At 44.9% G+C, this 24,417-nt stretch overlaps 1 protein-coding gene and 1 long non-coding RNA gene across 2 annotated transcripts; one reads left to right on the top strand and one right to left on the bottom strand.

Moving 5' to 3' along the window:
• Window positions 1-227: 227 nt before the first annotated feature.
• Window positions 228-22,892, top strand: LOC145723714 (uncharacterized). Its single transcript, XR_014148970.1, has 3 exons — window positions 228-745; window positions 20,012-20,206; window positions 22,636-22,892. It is a non-coding gene; the product is annotated as an uncharacterized LOC145723714 (long non-coding RNA).
• LOC102736699 (large ribosomal subunit protein eL8) lies at window positions 15,662-17,902 on the bottom strand. The gene is made up of 2 exons (XM_081832243.1): window positions 17,755-17,902; window positions 15,662-16,301 (listed from the first exon to the last, which is right to left on the bottom strand). Exons 1-2 carry the CDS (start codon window positions 17,900-17,902, stop codon window positions 15,706-15,708), a joined length of 744 nt encoding a protein of 247 aa, XP_081688369.1. The 3' UTR covers window positions 15,662-15,705.
• Window positions 22,893-24,417: the final 1,525 nt, after the last annotated feature.

Raw genomic sequence — 24,417 nt, 5'->3', positions numbered from 1 at the left:
CTGTGAGACTTCTTTCAACCTCCCTGGAAAAGTTAAATTCCCTCTCCCCGAACTTCCATAAAATGTTGTACATGCCTTTATTACAACCGTAGCAAAAGGCATTATAATTATCTGCTTATAAAACTGCTTTCCCTCAGGACACTCAAAAAAAAAAAAAAAGCCTACATTTTTTCTCTGGGCTAAGAGTCAAGTTGGAAAAGTTCTATTTGGATGATAGAGGAATGAAGCCCTTATTCACCTAAGTATTCCCTCTTCTGCGGTTTGGGGATTGATGCAGACAAGTGAGGGAGTGAGCCACTAAGACCCAGACGAACAGACAAAGGAGCCCACGAGGCAGAAAGAGCTGGAAGCAGACCTCAGACCTAGGACCGTGGCTTTTGTGCCGATGCTGAACTGCAGCAGGGACCTCCTGTCCCCAAGGCTCTCTGCCGGCAGCTCGTGTGGGGACTTGATCAACCTGGAGAAAAGGAAGTGGGCTGTCTGGTCTGTGTCCTGCGCCCTTCCCAGACCTCGGTCCCTGCTCTGCAGCCCGGACCCAGCCAGGGTTCACTGACGGCTCCTTGAGAAGAATCGTGCCACCTAGAGGCCCGACGGCGGAAGTCCTCCTCCTACAAACCGATCCAGGGCTTGAATTCCAGTCCCCTCAGCCGACGTGGGGACCCCTCCCAGGAGGTGCTCGCGTCCGTGGTGGAATCTTCCGCGAGGGGCTGCCTAACCTGAGAGCTACGGGGGCACGCTTGCTGAGGTAGGAGCCGGGGAGGGGGCTGCCTTCTCTGCTTCCCACCGCCAACTCCCAACCCAGGCCGGAACAGGGCGGAGGGAAGAAAGGCTCAGCCTGCAGGGACTCCGCCAGCTCGCTGCTCTCTGATCCTCCCTCCCACCGCGAAGGCCTCGGCGAGGCCGGGATTGCCAGGCGCGGGGGGGGGAAACAAGGCAGCTTTATTTTGCATAATGCCTTCGGACAAACGGCCCCACAACGGGGCGGAGGAGGCGGCTGTCAGGCCAGGAATGCACACACCTGTACCTGGGAAGGTTCCTTTGAATTGCTGCTGCTCCGCGGCCTCCCGGGGGCCTGGCCGCCGGCGGTGGGTGGGAGCTTGGCAGCCTGTGCCCTGGGGAGGAGCACTCCACCCAGACCTCCAAGTCGGGCGGCCACCAGGGGAGACCTGATGGCACACAACCGATTTCTAAAGTTCCCCCCAAAGCGCCTGCCTTCCTCGAGTCCCCCGGACTCCCTCCCCACCTGCCGTTCCCACCCCTCCCCCACCCCAGACCCAGTGGGAACAGAGCTTTCCAGAAAAAGAAATAGTTGGCTGACAGACTTCCTCAGGGGCTTTCAGGCGAAGAATGGACCACAGAGAGCACACAGGAGGCCCCTTTATCCTGTCAGCCGGAGCCTTGCTCTTCGTTTTCCTTGCTTCCTAGTTCTTTATCTGACGGATGAGGAAACCGAAGCCCAGAGCAGTTAAATGCCCTTCCTACTTCTCCAGCTGACGGGTCGCAGAGCCGCACTAGTACTTGTTTACTTTTCATGACTCGTTCTGTCAGAATTATTATTATTTTATTTGAGAGAGAGAGAGAATGCACAAGCAGGGGGAGGGGCAGAGGGAGAGGGAGAAGCAGGCTCTCCTCTGAGCAGGGAGCCCGATGCGGGACTCGATCCCAGGACGCTGGGATCATGACCTGAGCTGAAGGCAGACGCTCAACCAACTGAGCCACCCAGGCGCGCCTCTGTCAGAATTATTGTATAACAGAGCCATGCTTGACCTTTTCAGATTAGTACCGCTCACGAATCAGTATTTTGGAAACCACATGAAAGGCTCTCTAATGGGATCAGAGGGAAGTGGGTGATCCGCTCTGACTGCACGGGGCCTAGTGCTCAAGATGGCAGCCCCAGCCCCAACTGCACATCTTCCCTGCCTCATGCCCGGACCAGCTGCTGCTCGGGAGAGGGAGAGGGTGAGGGCTCGCCGCAGTGGACAGGCCAGCCTTCAGCCAGGAGGCAGCCGAAATAGGAGTGAGATGTAGTGTAGAGACTAGAGTTCTACCTGTTGCTTTCCTTTAGTTCTACATAGAAGACCCATCTGAAAAGTTTCTCCTTATCCCTGTGAAGTGAGGGCAAAAGGAGTTTTCTGGTTTTTCCTCCTGAGTCAGGGCAAGCTGGCACCTGGGGACCGAGAGTTTTGGGCAGAGCCCAGCACAGTTCAAGAAAACCCCAGGGAGGGGGGAAAACGAGGGAGGTCTGCAGGCCCCTTTGGCCCTGGGCCATGTGTCCAGGAAGCTGGGAGGGTGTGTCTCACGGCTGTGGGGTCTTTTTGCAGCTAGAACAGAAGGAAATTCTTGAACAAGGGCTGGTGCCGAAGGAGAGAGTAGATGAGGAGGATCAGCAAAGAGAGACGGAAAGAGGGAAAGAGGAGACAGGGTGCCCATGGACTCTCACCAGACCTCTCATTAAAGGAGCATTTCTTTGAGCCAAAGAACCCTGTGCAAGGTGTGGTGAGCCGGTTGGTAACAATGGAGTTGATCATGACGGGTGCCAGGAGAGGTCCCCCAGCAGCAGTGGGGTGTGGGTACAGACCTCCCTCTAAGGGTATAGAAGAGCCTGGGCTACAGTTCCAGCCCTCAGGCCAGCACAGCTGGGCCTGTGTCTTCTAGCTGGGATAGGATATGATGGATGAGAGATTTCAGCTGGAAAATGATCCTAGATTTTTCTCATCTCTGAAAGGCTTCTGAATGAACAGCAAAATGACAAACCACAAGAGCTCCAAGGATGCAAGGAAGTCAGCAAAATGATCACTTTGGTTCCAGAACCAGCAACCTTTCCCTATGTCTTCTGGGCCCAGTTGGGTATTTGGTCAGGGGACAGCGCCCAGGCTATATTACTCTCACGAGGAGCAGAGGGCTCACAGTGGGCCAGGACTTGCAATCTGAAAATTGTGTCCAAAGCATGTCATATATTTGAGTACAGTGGCAGGCTGTGTTTTCTAAAAATGACCACAACAGTGTTTTCAGTCCCACCCGTCTTCCAGAAGCTTGTCTCTCTCCAATCAAGAGATGCTATTTCTCCTCCCCTTGAACAAGGGCAGGCCTTGGGACTGCCTCACCTGATAAGCCAAAGTGATGATCTCTGATTTCCAAGGCTTGCTCATTAGAGGTGACACAGATGCCATTTGACTTCCTTTCTTAGGACTTGGGAGCCCCGAGCTGATATTTAAGAAGCTCAGATATCCTGAAACCACCACCTGGAAAGACTATCTATACCTGTCCCTATACCTGTATCCATCTATATCTATATCGAGAGAGATGCTCATGGAGCCCCCCACATGTTCCAGTCCCCAGATGTTTGAATCTTCCCTGCCCAGGTGCCAGGCATGGGAGTGAGCGACCTTCAGATCACTCCGGCTCCCACCCCTCGGCCACTCCAGCTGCTGCCAGATGGAGCAGAGATGAGCTGTCCCTGCCAAGCCCCCAGAATGTTATTTTAAGTCACCAAGTTTTGGCGTGGCTTGTTGTACAGTATCGGATAATTGAAACACACTTGTTTCTTCACCTCATTTAAGGCTGTCAGGCACCGTAAGAGGTGTGTATCACCATCCCTAATTTATAGGCAAGAAAACCAAGGCTCAGAATAGATTAGTCACAAGATGTTATGGACTGACTTGTGTCCTCCCCAAATTCATATGTTGAAGCTCTAACCCCCAGTGTGATGGTATTTGGAGATGGGGCTTGAGGGAGATAATTAAGGTTAAATGAGGTCATAAGAGTGGGGCTGCAATCTCTTAAGACTGGTGTCCTTTTAGGAAGAGGAAGAGATACCAGAAGAACTCTTGTCCCCCTCCCCTATTTGCACACAGAGAAGAGGCCATGTGAGGACACAGTGAGGAAGAGAAGTGTCACCCCAAACCAACCCTAGTGGCACCTTGATCTTGGACTTTTGGACTTCTGATCTCCAGAACTGTGAGAAAATAAGTTTCTGTTGTTCACGCCACTCAAGTCTGTGGTATTTTGTTATGGCAGCTGACTAAGCACAAGAAAGTGCCATGGGCATGATTCATATTGCAATTCTCTGACTCCAGCATCCGTAGCACGCTTGCCCGCACTGCCTAGCTGTTGAAACAAGACTCTGTTCGTGAGTAATAGTGCTCCTTGGTCTAGACTCCCAAGTCAGGGTCTTGTTCCAAGAGTCAGGCAGAACCAGAGCAGCGTAACTTTTAATTCAGGATTTGCCTGATCTGCTGGTAGAGCTCAAATATTGGACGAGGCCTGGGGTCAAGGGCCAGAACCTCCAGCACGCAGTTTCCAGAAGCCAAGGGAGGCACTCAATTCTCGCCTTGGCTGGGACAGGCTTGAGGTAGCCCCTAAATGATTTTTGGGACTCGTACTAGATCAGGAAATGGGGAGATAACCAGGATTTTTTCTTAAACTTCTCTCTTTTTCAAAGTATTTGTTGAATGTCAGTGATTTGCCAGGTGCTATTCTAGGCATTGGGAATAGAGTAGCAAACAAGCCAGACAAGGTCGCTGATGGCATGGAACTTATATATATATATATATATATATATATATATATATATATATATATATTTAAAGATTTGATTTATTTATTTGACAGAGAGAGACACAGCGAGAGAGGGAACACAAGCAGGGGGAGTGGGAGAGGGAGAAGCAGGCTTCCCACCAAGCAAGGAGCCCGATGCGGGGCTCCATCCCAGAACCCTGGGACCATGACCTGAGCCGAAGGCAGACACTTAACGACTGAGCCACCCGGGCGCCCCGGGAACTTATATTCTAATAAATGTAGTAAACAGAGAAGTAAATGAATAAATACAAAAACAAACAAATGAGCTTCTAATTGTGATAAATGCTGTGAAAGAAAGAAACAGCCGACCTGAGAGAGAATGTCTTGGCGGGTGGGGGGATCTGAGGGGTGAGATTTGAGCTGGAATGTAAAGAATGAGAAGCAGCTACCATGTAAAGAGTGGCAGGTGAGTGTTCCAGACAGAGGGAAGTGCAGGTGCAAAGGCCCCAAGGTGGGACATAGCTAGGCCCATTGGAGGAACAGAGGGAGAGGGAGTTGCTAAGATGATAGTGATGATGTGAGGCATGGTATGAAGGAAAGTTGATGGGGGAGGCTAGACTTTACAGGCCTTAGAGGCCACAGCAAGAAGTTTGATTTTTAATACACTAGGGGTAGAATTTTGTCACCGTGGTGCTGAACAAATGCACAGACACTGTTGTTGATGGAAAGCATGCTCACCCTCTCTGCGAGGGTCTGGACAGCGCCTGGTGATGAGCCTTTTTTGCCGGCCCAGCCAGGATCCCCTCTTCCCCTGCTGGGGACACGGGGAAGAAATGACCACTAACTTCCTTCCAAAATTGCTTCTCAGGGCACAGGGACATCAGAGCCCTCAGTGGCCACTGCTGGGAGTAGGGACTGACAGCCCAGGAGGAGAGTAAAGGGAACCACAGTGCTGGTACTCATGTCCTAGTGCTGTAATACAACAAGCTTGGTGGCTTATAACAACACAAATTTATTATCTTACAGTTCTGGATGTCAGAAGTCAGACATGGGTCTGGTTGGGTAAGATCAAGGTGTTGGCAGGGCTGACCTCCCTTCTGGAGGCTCCATAGGAGGATTTATTTCCTTGACTTTTCCAACTTATGGGGGCTGCCTACATTCCTTGGCCCATGCCCCCCCCTCCCCCACATCTTCAACCAGCAATGGCAGGATGAGTCCTTCTCTATTTCTTCTTATGTCCTCCTGACCATAGCCAGGAAAGGTTCTCCACTTCTAAGGACCCATGTGATGAAATTGGGCCCATGTCTTAGTTAGGGCTGCTGCAATAAAATACTACAGACTGAGGAACTTCTAAAGAACAGAAATTTATTTCTCGTGGTTCTGGGGCTGGAAGTCTGAGATCGGGGCAACAGCATGGCTTCGTTCTGGTGAGGACCCTCTTCCCGATCAAAGACTTCTTGTATCCTCAGGTGGTGGAAGAGGTCTCTTTTGTAAGGGGACTAATCCCGCTCACAAGGGCTCTGCCCTATGACCTCATCACCCCAAAGATCCCACTCCTAATACCCTCACCTTGGGGGCTAGGTTTCAACATATGAATTGTGGAGGGACACAAACATTCAGACAGTAGCAGCTTACCTCAACAATCCCGTGTAATCTCTCCATCTCAAGATCCTTAACTTTGGGGCACCTGGGTGGCTCAGTTGGTTAAGCAACTGCCTTCGGCTCAGGTCATGGTCCTGGAGTCCCTGGATCGAGTCCCGCATCAGGCTCCCTGCTCAGCGGGAAGTCTGCTTCTCCCTCTGACCCTTCCCCCTCTCATGTGCTCTCTCTCATTCTCTCTCCCTCAAATAAATAAATAAAATCTTTAAAAAAAAAGATCCTTAACTTCATCATATCTGTAAAGTCCCTTTTGTCATGTAAAGTAACAAACTCACAGGTTCCAAAGATTAAAATGCAGACATCTTTCTGGATCACACTTTTGCCTACCACAAAGTTACTTAAGGGCTAAAAGAAGGCTAAAAGTGTTAAGCCTGGGGTCCCTCAGGTGGACACATCCAGATAGTCTATTTAGTAAAGCTTGGTGAGTTTTTGTCTGAAGTTTAATGCTTGTTCAGGGAGACAGATAGGAACTAAAAACAATCATCATTTATTGGGAACCCATCGTGTACCAGCCGCCTTCCTGTAACTACTATACTTACTACTTACAAGAATTTGCACTTGCTACACGCCATGCATTATGAGAAGTGCCCTACATAAGTGATAAGAATGAAAAGTACTTAATACTTGCAGAACTAGCTTTATAGTGCCTCACTTCAGAAACCCCAGCATCAGCTGGCTGGTGCCCCCTCTGAGGGTCTAGTTCCCAGGCTCAGAAGGACCTCCCTCTGAGCTCAGAGACACCAGTACTTGTTAAGTAGTGCCTCTTCTTAGGATTTTGAGTTTCAGCTCCTTAGTACTCCTTCTCCTCTGCATCCTAGGCATTAATATTTTTAATCTCTTTCCTGTGTTCCCTCAGCCCTGGAAGCTTCCTGTAATTCTTACCCTCATGATGCCTTAAGGGTTAGGGTTTACCCTTTCATTCACCTAGCTAACAAATATATACTTAGGTAACGGTTTTTTTTAAAGATTTTATTTTTATTTATTTGAGAGAGAGACTGAGATAGAGCATGAGAGGGGGGAGGGTCAGAGGGAGAAGCAGACTCCCTGCTGAGCAGGGAGCCCGATGTGGGACTCGATCCCAGGACTCCAGGATCATGACCTGAGCCGAAGGCAGTCGCTTAACCAACTGAGCCACCCAGCCACCCTAGGTAACATTTTTTAATATTACATCTCCTCTGTTTAAATAATGGTACTATTTCTGTCATCTGGTTGGTTCCTGACTAATACAGAAATTGGGTCTGGATATCAGGAGATAGAAATAAAGTGGGGCCTTTCATGATTATATCTAATAACCCACTTGCAGAATTTTTGCTTCCCATCTCCACCATTTTGAGCTCTGTTGATTTTAAAGTCTTAATTCTTAAGGGGGAAAGAAAATGCTTCCATCAAAGGACACATTAGCAATTCCATTGAGCTAACAGATGAAACTGCCACCTGGCCATTTTGGTCCGCTCCTGACAAAGACTCCGCAGACAAGGAAAAGTGTTACTATTCTTTACGGAGACTAAGGGGTGACTGATCTCAATACCAAGAAGGAATGGAGTTCCAGCTGCACCACAGGGGCATGCAGAACATGTCTGGAACCTAAGAGAGTCCCTGGGATTTCTCTCTACTTCCATGTGCAATGGTAAAAGTCAATGAAAATGTCAGCAACCCCCAAAATGACAAGGACACTGAAGATTCACTTTCCAAGAATGAACGTTTGTGTCACTTGGCCAGGTAAAAGGAAACCTAGAAGGGGCTGTGGAGAAGGAAGTTCATGTCAACTACATCTTCACGACCATTTACAGAATTAAGACTACCAGAGCTAGACGTATGTGCTTCTTCACTTGCGTGTATGTGTACATATTAATGATTTACCCCTCCTCTGTCCTTCTTTTTTTTTTTTTTAAGATTTTATTTATTCATAAGAGACAGAGAGAGAGAGGCAGAGGGAGAAGCAGGCTTCCCGCTGAGCAGGGAGCCCGATGCGGGACTCGATCCCAGGACCCTGGGATCATGACCTGAGCCGAAGGCAGACGCTTAACCATCTGAGCCACCCAGGCGCCCCTCCTCTGTCCTTCTTGACTGAGGTAGACCTTTTGCCCTCTTTGAAATTTTGGAGTAAACCAAGGCTGAATCCCAAGTTTGCATCTTTTCTATATGCAGGCTCTTTGGATAATGTCATCTATGGCTTTAAATCTTATATGCCAGTGATTCCCAAATTCATATCTCTTGCCCTGGCCTCTCACTAGGATTCCAGACATATATTTTACTATCTACTTGATATCTCCACTTGACAATTGAGTAAGTATTTCAAGCTTAACATGGCCAAGATAGAACTCGTGATTCTGTGTATCTCCTTCATACCACCTACTCAAGCCTACTTCTCCCTAGGTTTTCTCCTTTGCAGTAAATTACACAGCCATCCAGCCAGTTCTTCATGTAAAAAGCATAGACATCTTGATTTCTTTCTTCCCCTTACTCTCTACATCTAATCCATCAGCAAGGCCTAATAAAGATGTCTCCAATGTATACTTTGGTCTGTAAAATATATCCACATCTCACCATGTCCTTCGCTACCACTCTGGTCCAAGCCACCATGTTCTTTAACCCTGACATCTGCAGTAGTCTTCTAGAAGGTATTCCATTCCTTATCCCATTCTTGTGAATCCCCTACACCCCACCCTCTATATGGTAGCCAGAATGATCTTTTAGATACATAAATCAGCTTTAAATTCCTCTAAAGCTTCCCTAACATACACATCATAAAATGAACATGGTTTATCCTAGTCTACAAAGCCTTACCCAATCAAATCCCTGACCATCACCCCTCTCATGCCACTCCCTCCCTGCCTTTCCTCTTGAGGCTGAGACATTTGTTAGAGTCCGAGAGCTACATCGTAAGGAGTAGAGCCTAAACGGGGAGATGCAGAGACGAAACTCTAAGGCTCGACATCTCACAGGCTGGTAACCGGAGGTCTCAGCCACAATGAACCGATTATCCGCTACCCATTTCCTCCCTGACCTGCAGTCATCTCTAAGATGATTATAGCTCCTGGAGATCAACCCCCACCCCAGCTCACCTCTGTTCATCCCATAGCACCTTATTATAGTCTCTCAATACCTGACAAGACTCTTTCTATCAATTCCCAGGGAATTACAACACAGAGGAAACAGAGAAGCTGCTTGTCTTTATCCTTTGTCGTGCTCTAGCTCCCCTGACTTCTGACATTAAAGCTTCTGTCAGAGTGGATACACTAACCTGAGTTTGACCGTAGGTTGGTTTGATTCTGGCTGTTGCAATTTGAAACCTTGCCCGAGTTTTCAGCAAAAGATCGGGGTGCAGTTAGACAGCCTGTGGGTTTCTTTTTTCTGTCAAGAATTATCCTCTTTGGTAATTGTGGTTGTTCAGGTGAACTTAATAATGAGATAATAACTAGATACATCCGTTTCACTTTGTATTGGAGATACAAGCAAGGAGATCTATGTCGGTTGGTCTGTCAGTCAATCAGGAATCATTAGGGAAGTTAAAAAAAAGAAAAAGAAAAGAGTACTCTCCAAGCTCTGCTTCAAAGACATCAGGAATCAGAATTTCCTCTACTGAAGAGATTTTTATGTGAAATTAAGATTTAAAAGCTTCATGAGTGATTTTTTTTTAAAGATTTTATTTATTTGTCAGAGAGCACAAGCAGGAGGGAGAGGCGGAGAGAGAGAGTGGGAGAAGCAGGCTCCCTCTGAGCAGGGAGCCCGATGCGGGGCTCGATCCTAGGACGCTGTGATCATGACCTGAGCCGAAGGCAGATGCTTAACCGACTGAGCCACCCAGGTGTCCCTTCATGAGTGATTCTAATGCATGTCCTGGATAAGATGGGATGCTTTACAAGGCTTCCCAGGAGTGGTTTAAGCGTTCCTGCCCTCAAAGACGCCAAGTGGAACTTCAACTAGAAGCAGAGACTTACACCTGCTGTCACATCTCATCTGAAGGTTGAGAAAAAGAGGCCCAGAGAAGTCAGCAGCATCATCCCCAGCTCACACAACATCCTAGTGTCAAAGCCAGGGCCTCGACTTAGGTCTCTAAATGAATGGGACAGAAGGAAAGCAGCATTTATCGTGGCACAATGATTCCCTCATCAGAAAGATCGAACTTCTAACAATAAGGAACGTTCTGAAGGGGAAAAGGGAGGAAACAAATATGGATATTTTGAAGGAAGAACAGGACTGGGGAAGGTCAGTGAGGGGCAAGGGCAACACCCATTCTCACCCTTTAGCCCCCACCATACCCCCTCCCCCACCTCTGCAACTATGATGGATTTTCCCAATGAAGGTAAACTCTATCTGGCAGGGTTGCTGGAAGAATGGGAAGGTAACATCTGGTGAGGGATAAAAATAGAAAGTATTATTGGGCTTTTGAGGCTGCTCACTTGAAAGAGGAGAATAAATCATTCCTTCGCCCAGAGCCCTTATCTGTTCTTTATGCCTCTAACTGTGGGTGTGTAGCAGGTGGGGATAGAGAAGGTGAGGAAATTTTTCCTCAGTGGAAATCCCCTCTTGGTCAGGCATCCATTTGAGGGAGATGGGCGTTGTACCCATAGTGTCTGTATGGGGAGGAACATCTCCACAGAATAATGGAGAAACAGACATGAATGAGACACCGGGAGAGGGTAAAGACAAGAGGGACACTGACTGATACAATGATAGAAACAGGAAGGTCCTATAGGGACAGGGGAGGTAGGAAAAAGAAGAAAAGAATGGGATGGGGCCTATTATACTCCAAGTCCAATTTATATGCCTCTCTGATGTTTTTTGTGGCTCTCTGGTTTTCTAGACACATCTCTCGCACATTGCTTCCATATCTCCTGGGGCTTAGCTCTTTTTGGTGTCCAGTACTTATGATGAGGTTTCTCCCAGGGTTGAGAATTTGGTTAGGGATTGAAAGGTGGGGCCAGGGGATCTCTGGCAGTCCCTTGGTTGTCTACTCATCATCAGCGAGGACCCCAAAGATGCTCCTATGCCTTGACTTCTCCCCCAGGCTAGAAACCTGGCATTCTTATTCACCTTTGACTTCCAGCCCTATCCCCCTGCAAGCAGGCGGGCTGAGGAGATTTTCTTTTAATGTGCATCCCCTCTTAGTCAGCACAAAGGCCTCTATTCTGTTCAACCGATATCCTGCTCCTCTCCCTACAGTCAACATTTCTTTAGCCTTAATCCCTTAAAACCCCCTTAAACAACTCAAAAGCAATAAAGAGATAGTTCTTGGTTACATTTCTCCCTTTTGCTTTGTTCTTCCTAAACCTGTTCTCAGATTGCAGGCCAGAAGGTCTTTGTGTGAATGTTGACTCATCTCATTCTAATGAGATCACCGACAGCATAACTGGGCGGCTGGCTGCTCCTGGGCTGGGTGTTGGGTAACAGAGCTGTCTGGCTATGGGACGAGCTTCCTGGAGCAGAAAAGGAGGGAAACCTTCTGTGCCTGGGACTTTGCAACATCAGTTACTCCCAGGGGCCTAAACTTGTGATCTTTGGATACTGCAGGACTGCGCATTTGCAAGTGACTGGATCTCTTCTGTCCATCCCTAAAGTCCCTAAACACCTACAGCCTATAATGAGGCTGGTAATCTGTCTTCCATCTTACTCCTGGGGTTTGAATTATAGCCACAAGTGGAAATATGCATTGTACTCATTAAACTGTTAACTTTAATTTGGTTTCTTAGCACGAAGGTGTTTGATTGAAATTAGCTAGGAAAGATAGATTTTTTTTAACATTTTATTTATTTATTTGAGAGAGAGAGAGAGACCACAAGTGGGGGGGGGGCAGAGAGCTAAGGAGACTCCCTGCTGAGCGGGGAGCCGGAGGCGGGGCTTGATCCCAGGACCTCAAGATCATGATCCGAGCTGAGGTCAGCCACTTAACCAACTGAGCCATCCAGGTGCCCCAGAAAGATAGATTTTAATGAAGAAAATAAGTAAGTCTTTGGACTATAACTGAGGAGGACAAGCCTTGGCCAGGTGAAGAAATAGAAAATCCAGAATGCAGTCTATGGGAACCTGGGGAAGGGCACCTCCTAGCAGATGGTAAATTTGGACAAAGGCCATTGCCTCTTGGAACCTCATCTGTAAAACAAGGAAAATATAATATTGCTAGTTATTTGATATGGGCAAGTATAGACAAACAACAAGTAAATAGAACGGATCAATATGTTGACCATTAAGCAGTAATTGGTAGGCCAGATCAGGAAGCAAACTATGAAGGGAGTGGATGCTGTGTGTGTCCATGCATGAGTGCACACAATTAAACTAACTGTAATCATTCGGCATAGAGATAAGCAGTGTGGGGACAGGGCAGGAGGCAGGAGTGAGGTGGTGGTGAAGAGGAAGGGCAAAATTCTACCCAAACCAAGCAATTAAAGGTAATAAGTGTTGTTAATATATAATGTAATATAACACACATATTTACATACACATTCACAGGCACATACATATGTTCGTATGTATGTGTGTATATATATATTTATATTTATCTATGGAAGGAGGTGAGTGGATAAAGGGATTAGGTGAAGGTGATGCATGAAAAGATGTGGGCTTGAAAAAAAATTCTCCAAAATAAGATGAGGCTTTGTGTATTAACCTGTGTCTCAGGTAGCATCAATCTGAACATTGATCTTCCAGTCTACAAACATAATACATCTCTCCACCGACTTAGGTCTTCTTTAATTTATTTTTGCAAGGTTCTATAGTCTTCAGTATACAGATCTTGCACATCGCCATTAAGTTTATTTCTTGAGTATTTTATTTTTTTGATTGCAATTTAGATGGTGTCATTTAATGGAGTTAAGTTCATTTTCTAAGTGTTCCTTGCTACAAGACAAAAATGCAAGGGATTTTTGTATATTCACATAGTACTGTACAGTCTTGCTAAGTTATTAGTTTTCCTAGCCTATATGTAGATGCCTTAGGAATTTTTAATTTATTTTTAAGTTTAATTCCCACCCCAGGGAATATTTGGCAATGTCTAGAGACATTTTAGTTGTTACAACTAGAGGGGTACAACTGCCATCTAGTAGGTAGATCCAAGGATGCTGCTAAGCACAGAATAGCCACGCACAACAAATTTTCCAGCCTAAGATAGAGAAGCCCTGATGTAAAAGTATGTTTTTTTTTTTTTTAAGTGTGTTGTTTCATTTCCCCAAATAGGGTTTTTTTTTTTCCCCTAGTTATTTGATTGTTACTGATTTCTAAGTTAATTCCATTGTGGTCAGAGGAAGTACTTGATATGATTTAATTTTTAAAATTTGTTGAGAGGTGTTGTATGGCCCAACCTGTGGTCTATTCTGGTGAATATACCATATGCACTTGAGAAGAATGTATGTTCTGACTTGGTGGGTGTAATGTTTTATTGATATCAGTTAGGTTAAGGTGGTTGATAGTGTTGCTCATTTTGTCTGTGTGTTTGCTGATTTTATTTTATCTGATCTATTCATTGCTGAGAGAGAAGTCTTAACACCTCTAAATATGATAATGGGATTATTCTCTTTAATTTTGGCAAATTTTACTTCATGTGTTTTGAAGCTCTGTAATTAGGTCTACACACATTTATGACCATTAAGTCTTCCTAATGAATTGATCTTTTTGCTATTATGAAATGTTCCTCTTCATCTCCTGTAGTACTTTCTGTCTTCAAATATCTTTTATTTGATATGACTATAACCACTTCAGCTTTATTCTACTTACTGTTTGAATGGTATAAACTTCCTCATCCATTTATTTTCAGCCTCTGTGTGTCTTCTAAAGAAAGCATGTAGTTGTTGTCTTAGTCAGCTTGGGCTGTCTATATAACCAAACACCGTACACTGGATGGCTTAAACAACAGACATTTACTTTCTCATTGTTCTGGAGGCCGAGGATCCCGAGATCAAGGTGCTGGCCAGTTAGCTGCTAGTGAGGACTCTTTTCCTGTCTTGTAGGTGGCCACCCTCTTGCTGTGTTCTCACACGATGGAGAAGAAAGAGAGCAAATTCTCGAGTCTTCTCTGATGAGAACACTAATCTTTTCAGATCAGGGTTCCACCCTTATGACCTTATTTAACCTTGATTAATTTCTTATTCCAAGTATAGCCACACACTCTATGTGGGGTTAGGGCTTCAGTGTATGAATTTGGGGGGGACACAGCTTAGTCCACAGCAGTTGGGTCTTGCTTTTTTTATCCATTTTGATAATTTCTGCCCTTTAAGAAGTTTCAGTTCATTAACTTTTAATGTAATTGTTGATATATTTGAGCTTGGGCTTATCATTTTATAATTTGTTTTCTATGTCTCTCTATTTTTTATTTTTCTTTTCCTCCTTTCTTGTTCCTCTTTTTTTTTCATTACTTGAATATATTTTAGAATTCCAGTTTAATATTTTTCTTTTCTTTTTTAAGATTGTATTTATTTATTTGACAGAGAGATAGAGTGAGCAAGAGATCACAAGCAGGATGAATGGCAGAGGGAGAGGGAGAAGCAGGCTCCCTGCTCAGGAGCCCAGTGCGGGGCTTAATCCCAGGACCCTGGGATCATGACCTGAGCCAAAGGCAGACGCTTAATGGACTGAGCCACCCAGGTGTCCCTTTTTCTTGTTTTTTAAGTTATATTTCTCTGCACTACTTTTAGTGGTTGTTCTGGGATTATAATATACATTTTTATCTTTTCACCATCCACTTATAGCTATTGATTTTTTTTTACTTCCTGAAAAATATAGAAACCTTGTAACCATATATGTCTCTTACCTCCTTCCTTTATATTATAACTATTATATGTCCTATATCAACACAGGTTATAAATCCCACAAAAAATGTTATCACTTTTGCTTTTGGCAGTCATGTGTATAAAGACATTAAGAGAAAGCCAAAAAAAAAAAAAATCAGTCTTTTAATTTACCCAGATATGTACCTTTTCCAATGCTCTCTATTCGTTTGTTTATATCTGGTAATATTTTCATTCAGCATAAAGAAATTCCTTACTATTTTTGCAGTGAGGGTTTACTGGTGAAGAAGTCTGTATTTTACCTGCATTCTTGAAGGATATTTTTGCTGGATATAAAATTCTGGTTTGGTGGTTTTTCCTTTAAGTACTTTAAGATGTTTTTCACTCTCTTCTGGTCTTCATAGTTTCTGATGATGAGTCATCTTTAATCATTGTTCCACTATATATATAATTTGTCTTTTTTTTACTTCTTTCAAAACTGGCTATGAACATATATTGCCTTACTTCATTAAGGATAGTAATAATAGCTGCTTTAAAATTCTTAACATGTCCCTATAAGGGAACAACTAGTAACAAATGAACGACAGAAGTCATGTATGATACTCTAGTTCCCTTGCCTCTTGAAGGCATGAGTGTGAGTGAGGCATATGTTTGACTTTGGCTCCCAAAGTTCTTACAGGGTCCTAAGTTTTAGCTGCCTTCAATGGCTGTTAGCCTTTACACCCCTTTATTTATTTTTTTTTATTTTATTTTTTTTGAAAGACAACGTTTTATTACTTTTATGTATAGAAAATTCAACAGCATCCACTCAGCCCAGTTTGGTGGCCAGTTCTTTAGCCTTTGCCTTTTCCAGCTTGGCAATGCAAGCCACAGACTTCGGACCCAGGACGTTGCCTCCCCAGTGGCGGCAGATCTCATCGTATCTGTCATTGTAATTGGTCCTGATGGCTTCCACCAGCTTTGCCAGAGCTCCTTTGTCTTCCGAGTTGACCTGTGTGAAGGCGACAGTGGTGCAGGTCTTCCTGCGGACCAGACGCCCCAGCCTGGCCTTCCCCTTGATAATGCAGTAGGGAACCCCCATCTTACGACACAGGGCAGGCAGGAAAACCACCAGCTCAGTGGGATCCACATCATGTGCAATCACTACCAGCTGAGCCTTCTTGTTTTCCACCAAGGTGGTGACAGTGTTAACCCCAGCTCGAAGGACAGGTGGCCTCTTAGTGGGGACATCCCCTTTGCCCGCAGCTTTCTTCTCGGCCCAAGCCAACAATCTCTGCTTCTTCTCCTGCTTTGTCTCTGGTCTGTACTTGTGGGCCAGCTTAAGCAGTTGAGTAGCTGTCTGGCGGTCCAAGGCCTGGGTTTGCACCCCTTTATTAAACTGTCTTCTTGACCCTGTTTCATTGCCTCACTCCCCAACTGGTGTTTCCTTCACCAATAAAGCAAACTATTGGCTCTTGAATCTTTATCTTGGGGTCTACATCTAGGGGAACTCAAACTAAGACAGAAGTTGTAGTCGAAGAACATTGTCTATAATTCTTGCTACACAAAGTACAGTCTACAGACCAGCAGCATCAGACATCACTTAGGGACTTAATAAAAAAGCAGAATCTCAGGCATCATCACCAGAATTGTAATATCCATTATAACAAGATCTTTGGGGATGCCTGGGTGGCTCAGTCGGTTAAGCATCTGCCTTCAACTCAGGTCATGATCCCAGGGTCCTGGGATTGAGTCCTGTATCAGGTTCCTTGCTCAGCAGGGAGTCTGCTTCTCCCTCTGCCTGCCGCTCTCCCTGTTTGCGCTCTCTCTCTCTCTCTCTCTCTGACAAATAAATAAATAAATCTTAAAAAAAAAAACCAAAACACCAAGATTGTTGGGTGATTTGTGTACCTATTAGTTCGAAAAGCAGTGGTCTATATGATACCTATTCTTTGACATTTGCTGAGTCTTGCTTCATGACTACATGACACATTTTCTTTTTTAAGATTTTATTTATTTATTTCAGAGAGGGAGAGAGAGCACGAGCTAGTGCAAGCATGAGCAGGCACGAGCACAAGTGAGGGGAGAGGCAGAGGGAGAAGCCCACACTCTGCTGAGCAGGGAGCCCGTTGCAGGGCTCGATCCCAGGACTCTGGGAGCATGACCTGAGCTGAAGGCAGACATTTAGCCAACTGAGCCACCCAGGTGCTCCATTCCTTTCTTTTCTTTTAAAAAAAGATTTTATTGGGGTGCCTGGGTGGCTCAGTTGGTTAAGCGTCTGCCTTCGGCTCAGGTCATGATCTCAGGGTCCTGGGATCGAGCCCCGCATCAGGCTCCCTGCTCAGCAGGAAGCCTGCTTCTCTCTTTCCCAGTCCCCCTGCTTGTGTTCCCTCTCTTGCTGTCTCTCTCTCTGTCAAATAAATAAATAAAATCTTTAAAAAAATAAAAAAATAAAAACAAAAAAAGATTTTATTTATTTATTATTTGAGAGAGAGAGCATAAGCAGGGAGAGGAGCAGAGGGAGAGGGACAAGCAGACTCCATGCTGAGTGTGGAGCTCAATGTGGGGCTTGATCTCAAGACCCTAAGATCATGACCTGAGCCAAAACCAACTCATGACGCTTAACCAACTGAGCCACCGAGGCGCCCCACATCCATTCCTCTCAAGATTGCTCATCCTGTTTGTTCATCTTGATCTTTCTGTTTCATATTGTTGGCTGCTAACAAGTCTCTGGTGATCCTTGGTTGTCTGTTCATATTTCTAAATGAAAGACTCTTGCTAAGTGTTTGTAGCTATGACAAATTCCTCTGCCATTGTTCAGGTCTGTTTCCCCAGCAGACCTCACCCTTGAATGGGAGGCTGAGTAGACGGCACCTACAGGGCACGTGCGTGGGCAACAGCAGGCTGGCAGGCAGCTCGGAGCCCTCACAGCTGTCAAAGAGGAAGGCTTTACTTGGCAGGAGAAACACTTTGGTGTTTTCATTTTGGGGGAAGAACTGAATATCTCTCAGCTTCTGCTCATCCATCATGGATGTGCAGAGTTACTAGGCTTTGCTCTTCTTCTTCTGGCTCTAATCCCATGTCCCAGAGTTTCCCTCAGCAGATCCTTCAGTTCATTCAAGAGCTGTTCTCAGGGGTTTACCTGAGGATGATGCCCTCATTGGCTGCTCTGAGCAGGAGAAGGGGCTGCACAGGTGATCTTTAACTCGTTATCCCAGTGATCACCCCTGGACAGCCCACCTGGTCTCTGCACTTTGAGATGAAGAGTTGGAGTTTCCTTAGGGACCTTCTAAAGGAACATTCTTCACTGTATCTGCCTCAGATGTGCTTTCTCCATAAACCTAATCACATCTATTTTCCAGTTTCCACCAATCTCTTAAAATTTTTGTGCTGTTGATGGCCCCATGTCTTTCCAGACCTGTTCTAAATTTATTATTCGAAAATTATGCAACCCATTATTTCACTTAAATGCATATGCTTAACCCATCATGTTGAACTAGATGTTTTATTACTTTCTCAGTTTAGATTTGTAGATTTCAACTGAATTTACTCTTACAGGAATTGTTCATTCCATTTCTCTGCCTCAACAAAATATAGCTCTTTATTTAAAGAACTATTTTGATAACCCTATCAAATTATTTTAATAACCCTAGTTAAAAAGAACTTCCCTTTAGAACAACAGAAGAAAAAATAAGCATCCAGGTTCCCATATTAACTAACTGGAATAATTATTCCTATTAACAGACTTGATTTTGAATATTCTGTTGTAATTCAATTAGTCATATGTCCTTCCTTATCTTCCAGTATTTTACTATATGAATTGTAACTATTCTTTTTTTTCTTTTCTCATTTAATAAGAATAAGCACTTCAGTTGCCTGTTCCATCCCTTTCTCTACCTTATGACACCTGTGAAACCTTACAAATTTTCCTAAATTACAATGTCCCTGATAACTTAGCTTTGTAGAAGAGATACCAATCTGTCTTTTGTATTCCATTGTCAGAGTTCATGAAAATTGACATTTATATCTAATAACTATAAATTTTATCAGTTAATCAATACTTCAGAAATTTTCTTTAAAAACTTCAATTCGGGGGTGCCTGGGTGACTCAGTCATTAAGTGTCTGCCTCCGGCTCTGGTCATGATCCCGGGGTCCCGGGATCAAGCCCCGCCCGCATCGGGCTCCCTGCTCGGCGGGAAGCCTGCTTCTCCCTCTCCCACTCCCCCTACTTGTGTTCCCTCTCTCGCTGTGTCTCTCTCTGTCAAATAAATAAATAAAATCTTTAAAAAATAAATAAATAAAAACTTCAATCGGGGCACCTGGGTGGCTCAGTGGGTTAAGCATCTGCCTTTGGCTTAGGCCATGCTCCCGGGGTCCTGAGACTGAGCCTGTTTCTCCCTCTGCCTCTGCTGCTCCCCCTGCTTGTGCTCTCTCGCGTGCACTCTCTCTTTCAAATAAATAAATTTTTAAAAAAACCTTCAATTCACCAGCTTATGTCTGCATTCTGTTAAAAGATCACATTCTTTTAGCTAGAACACAAACTTTGAGGGAAAAGAAATCTACCCGTTTTAATAGAAAACTTGAGTTTTGCAGAAAGACACTTCAGTGTAGACCGGTAGAAACATACACGTTTCTCAAGGCACACATGGCACCCAGGGTTGCCCACGATGAGTCACCTTCAGAACCAGAACCTGGTGATTGTGGGCTCTAAGGCTGGGTTTCCTGGGGAGCTATTCATGTTAGTTCCTGAACACAGGACATTTATTATCTGGATTATTTCCATCAGATTCTTCGGTGTCCTTTCATAAGATGCTATAAGGCAGAGCAAGACCTATTCCACTTTTTCTCTTGGTCTGGGGTATGGATCTATGTGTTCAGGGAGGGAGAGACAGAGAGAGAGGGAGGGAGAGAGAGATTATCTTCTCAGACTCTCAGGAGAGGGGAGGGGTAGTGTGGATGCCTGTGACAAGCCTCCTTTTCTTCTTACTGTAAAGTAATAAAAACAAACAGCATCCTAACCTCTCTCTGCCGGGGGAATGGGGCCGCTGTTTACAGATAAACAGAGACCTGCTGCCTGTTAGGATCCCAGGAACAAAATTCAGTCGGAAGACTGAAAACACAATTGTGTTTACAGATCAGCAGCGACATGCCAATGTCATGTTGGTGGCAGAAGGCAAAGGTCATGTTTACTGCAAGCAGAGGTGCCCGGAGCTGCCACGGGGGCTGCCGGCGGGGGATCTTGAGGAGGAGCGCGGCTGCAGCTGTGAATCCGCGCTTGCCTGACGCAGACAGCCTCAAACCTCAAACCACCCGGTGAGGGATCGCGGAGGTGAGGTCCCCCGACGGTCGTGCGGCAGAGCATCGAGGCCCCTCCGCGGCTGGAATGGGCTACCTTGGCCCTGTGCGCGCGCTCTGAGTTTTCCAGTCCTCAGAAAATTTGCTTTCTCCTGGGGAAAGCCCTCTTCCAAAAAAAGGAAGCGAAGCCGCAGCAGCCTAGGGTCACAAATGCCATTAGAAAAGCGCCTGCCCTATGTGCATATTACTGTGTCGGCGGGAAGACAAGAGCGCCCTCCCCTAAAGACAGGTAGTGACGGTCCGCTGGGTCAGTCCCTTTAAAGGCCAACGGCTCAATGGTTCTGAGTGCCTGTTCCGCGGTCAGAGACACCTGACACTCTTCTGGCTCTGCCACCAACTTTCAGTGTGACCTTGAGCAATTATTTAAGCTCTCATTGCCAGAGTTTCATCATCTATATAATAAAAATAAAATTGCTTGTCTCTCAGGATTAGGAAGAGGATTAACAAATAGTAGAGGAGACTGTTCTCCACATTTCCTGGGGTAAGCACTCGATAAAGGGGAGTCGTTGTTGTAACAAGGAAATTTGGGGGAAGAGCCTTGCATCTAGGAGAATTGGGGATAAATCACTGATTCATAAGGAGTTCTAATAGCTCAGGAAAATAGTCCAGCGGATCTGTGCTTTGTCTTCTCGGCTGGAGGGCTCCACAAAACTGCAGCATCAAGGTAGGAAGGGAAGGTAACCAGCTCATCCCCATTTGCCTTGGTTCTGTGATCTTCTGTCCTGGGAAACTCCTTGATCCCAGGCAAACGTGGTTGGTTGGTCACTCTAGAGGCCAACCAGAATCTGACTAGGGAATGATTCGAAGTAAAGTGCCTCGTGGAGTATTTGCTCCTAGGCTGACCCACTGTGTCTTAAAGCCCAGACTTTTGGCGAAAGGGGCCTAACAAGGGATAACGGTCCTTGGCTTCATTTCTCATTAATGGCTTTAATTGGAGCTGGGGTTATCTGGCAGGGTAACTTCCACCCAGCCTGCTGGGCAAATCCCCTCCCCACTGGGCCCAGTCATCAGGCAGATTTGTGTGGGGTGGCAGGGACACAGTTTTCCCTTGCTCTTCTCCAGGGAGAATCCACGCAGGATGTTTATGTGATGCTGCCGACCATCTGCATTCTGGGGCAGACCCGTAGGGTGAAGCAGGGTCTCCACCGACCCTGATCCTCCTGGGTATGGGGCAGCTGTTGCACTCCTCCCTGGAGCCCACATCTGTGGCCCCTTTGGAACTTGTCCTCAGCATCAGGAAAAAGCTAGAATCGAGACTTCCAGAAATCAGCTAGCCTAATGCATCCAGGCCAAGTGCTACAGCTTGTGATTTCCAACTTGCTGTCGGACATTTGGGGGTAGTACCACAGCCTGTCCTGATTTATAGGAGCCACACACCAGCATCCCCAGGATCCTTCAGTCCTTCCAGCTTCCTCCCCTGAGCTCTAGGCAGGAGTAAAGGGTGCTGATTAGTATCAGTATTTGGGGAGCATTCAATATCCATGTTTTAATTGAAAGATGTGGTTTAGGAGTTATAATACTTAATTTCAGGCTATTGACTTACACGAACATACTATTTCTACAGTACACATTGCCTAACAGTACTCAAGCTTGCAGTTCAAAGAGGAAAATGTTGTCTGAGTGTGCAAATGTGTCAGTTTCCTATTGCTGCTGTAACAAATTACCACAAACTTAGTGCCTTTAAACAACACAGATTTATTAGTTCACAGTTCTGGAAGTTAGAAGTCCAAAATAGGTCACTCACCTTTTTCCTTCCCTTCAACCCTTGACAACCACTAATATGTTTTCTGCCCCTATGGATTTACCTCTTCTGGACCTTGCATGTAAATGGAATCATACAATATGTGGCCTTTAGTAAATGGCTCCTTTCACCTAGCATAATGTTTCCATAGTTCACCCATGTTGTAGCAAGAATGAGCCCTTCATTCCTTTTTGTAGCTGAATAATATTCCATTGTATGGCTATACCATATTTTGTTTATCCATTCATCAGTTGATGAACATTTAGGTTGCTTCCACTTTTTGGCTGTTATGAACAATGCTACCATGAACATTTTGTGTGCAAACTGTGTGTGAACATAGTTTTCATTTCCCTTGGATATCTATCTAGGAGTGGAATTGCTGGTCATAAGGTAAGTCTATGTTTAACATTTTAGGAACTGCTAAAATGTTTTCCAAAGTGATTCTACCATTTTGAAATTTTACCAGGAAGGAATGAGAGTTCCTCTTTCTCTGCATCTTTGATAGAAATTTATATTTTCAGATCTATGGATTTTAGAGACTCTAAGAGATATATAGTAGCATCTTTTTTGCTTTAATTTGCATTTCCCTAATGACAATGATGTTGATATCTTTTCTTATGCTTATTTTCCATCTGCAAATCTTTTTTTTTTTTTTTAAGTAGGCTCCACACCCAGCATGGAGCCCAATGTGGGACCTGAACTCATGACCCAGAGATCAAGACCTGAGCTGAATCAAGCATCAAGAATCAGATGCTCGGGGCGCCTGGGTGGCTCAGTCATTAAGCGTCTGCCTTCGGCTCAGGTCAGGATCCCAGGCTCCTGGGATCGAGCCCCGCATCGGGCTCCCTGCTCTGCAGGAAACCTGCTTCTCTCTCTCCCACTCCCCCTGATTGTGTTCCCTCTCTCGCTATGTCTCTCTCTGTCAAATAAATAAATAAAATCTTAAAAAAAAAAAAAAAGAATCAGATGCTCAACCAACTGAGCCACCCAGGTGCCCCTGCACATCTTTTTTAATGAAGTGTCTGTTCAGATCTCTTGCTCATTTTTAATTGGGGTGTTCATTTTTTTTTATTGTTGAGTTTTAAGGGTTCTTTGTATATTGTGTATGCAAGTCTTTATCGGATATGTGATATCCCATATCCCATTTGGCCCAACCCCAAAATGATAATTTAAATATTTTATTTTTAAGTACTCTCTATACCCAGTGCAGGGCTTGAACTCACAACCCTGAGATCGAGAGTCCCATGCTCCACCGTGTGAGCCAGCCAGGTGCCCCTAACCAAGTGATAATTTAAAAAAACAAAACTGAAAAAGCATGTAAGTCAAGAGAGGAAAGTAAAAAAGGTGGGGAGGGCATGGTCTCTGGAGCTGGTAATCCTGAATTCAGCTTCTGGTTCTGCTCTTTGTTAGTGGTATGACCTCCTGGAGTCTCAGTTTTTCCCTCTAAAGATTAAATAATATCTATCTCTGAGAGTGTTTAAATAAGATGATTACTGGAAATTGCTGGTGCTTAGTAAACGTTCACTAAATAGTAGTTTTAATTGACTTACCTTATCTAGGTTCACTTGGTCAGCAAGTTGTGGAACCAGAATGCAATATAGGGGTTTCTGGTTATAAAACCTGTGCCTTTCCCATACTGCCCACAAGAGGGCAGCATTCGAAGTCCGGCAGTCCTGGGCACCAATTTTACCTGTGCTGCCTGCTAGCTGGGTGACATTGGAAAAGTGACTTCTCTCTGAGCCTCAGTTTTCTCATCTGTGAGGTTAGATGAACGAACGTATTTTTAAAAAGAGTCTAGTACTGTCTCGGGAACATAGTAGATGGTATAAATTTCATTTATATACATTTTGAAAAGATACACCATAGTGCATTGGGAAGACACCGAACTAAGGGTCAGAAGTCCTAGGCTCTTGTTCTCTCTTGGCCTCACCTTGCTGTGTGACCTTGGGCAAGTCTTGACCTCTCGGGACTTTGAAGGCTTCATCTCGATTAAAGCATCAGAACGACAAGGGAGAAGAGGAGCTTTTAAAATGCCAATAAAAATTATGAAATAGATACGTGAATGATAGACACCAAAAATCCAGATAGCAGATGCTTCTGGAGAGGAAAAGAAGAGAATGAGAATGAAGAAGGACACACAGAGGTTCAATTGTGTTTATGACACTTTATTTCTTAAAGAAAATTTGACATAAATATGGCACAAAGTGTTTGACTTTCATAAATCTACCTGGTAGAATATGGTGGACATTATTCTCTATGCTTTTTAAAGGGAGAGGAGAGTTTGGTGAAAAGGAGATATGGTTAATCTTTTACTGAGCCTCATTTATAAATTAAACTTTTTCATAGTATATATGTACAGGAAAAAACATAGTATATATAGGGTTCAGTACTATCTGCGGTTTCAGGCATCAGGGTCTTGGAACATATCCTCTTAGCTCTAAGAC

The sequence above is a fragment of the Leptonychotes weddellii genome, chromosome 10 (assembly GCF_054177405.1).
Source record: "Leptonychotes weddellii isolate Sample4059 chromosome 10, ASM5417740v2, whole genome shotgun sequence".
Classification (NCBI taxonomy): Eukaryota; Metazoa; Chordata; class Mammalia; order Carnivora; family Phocidae; genus Leptonychotes; species Leptonychotes weddellii.
The sequence above is the reverse complement of the archived record's forward strand: the minus strand, read 5'-3'. Positions and strand labels throughout refer to the sequence as shown.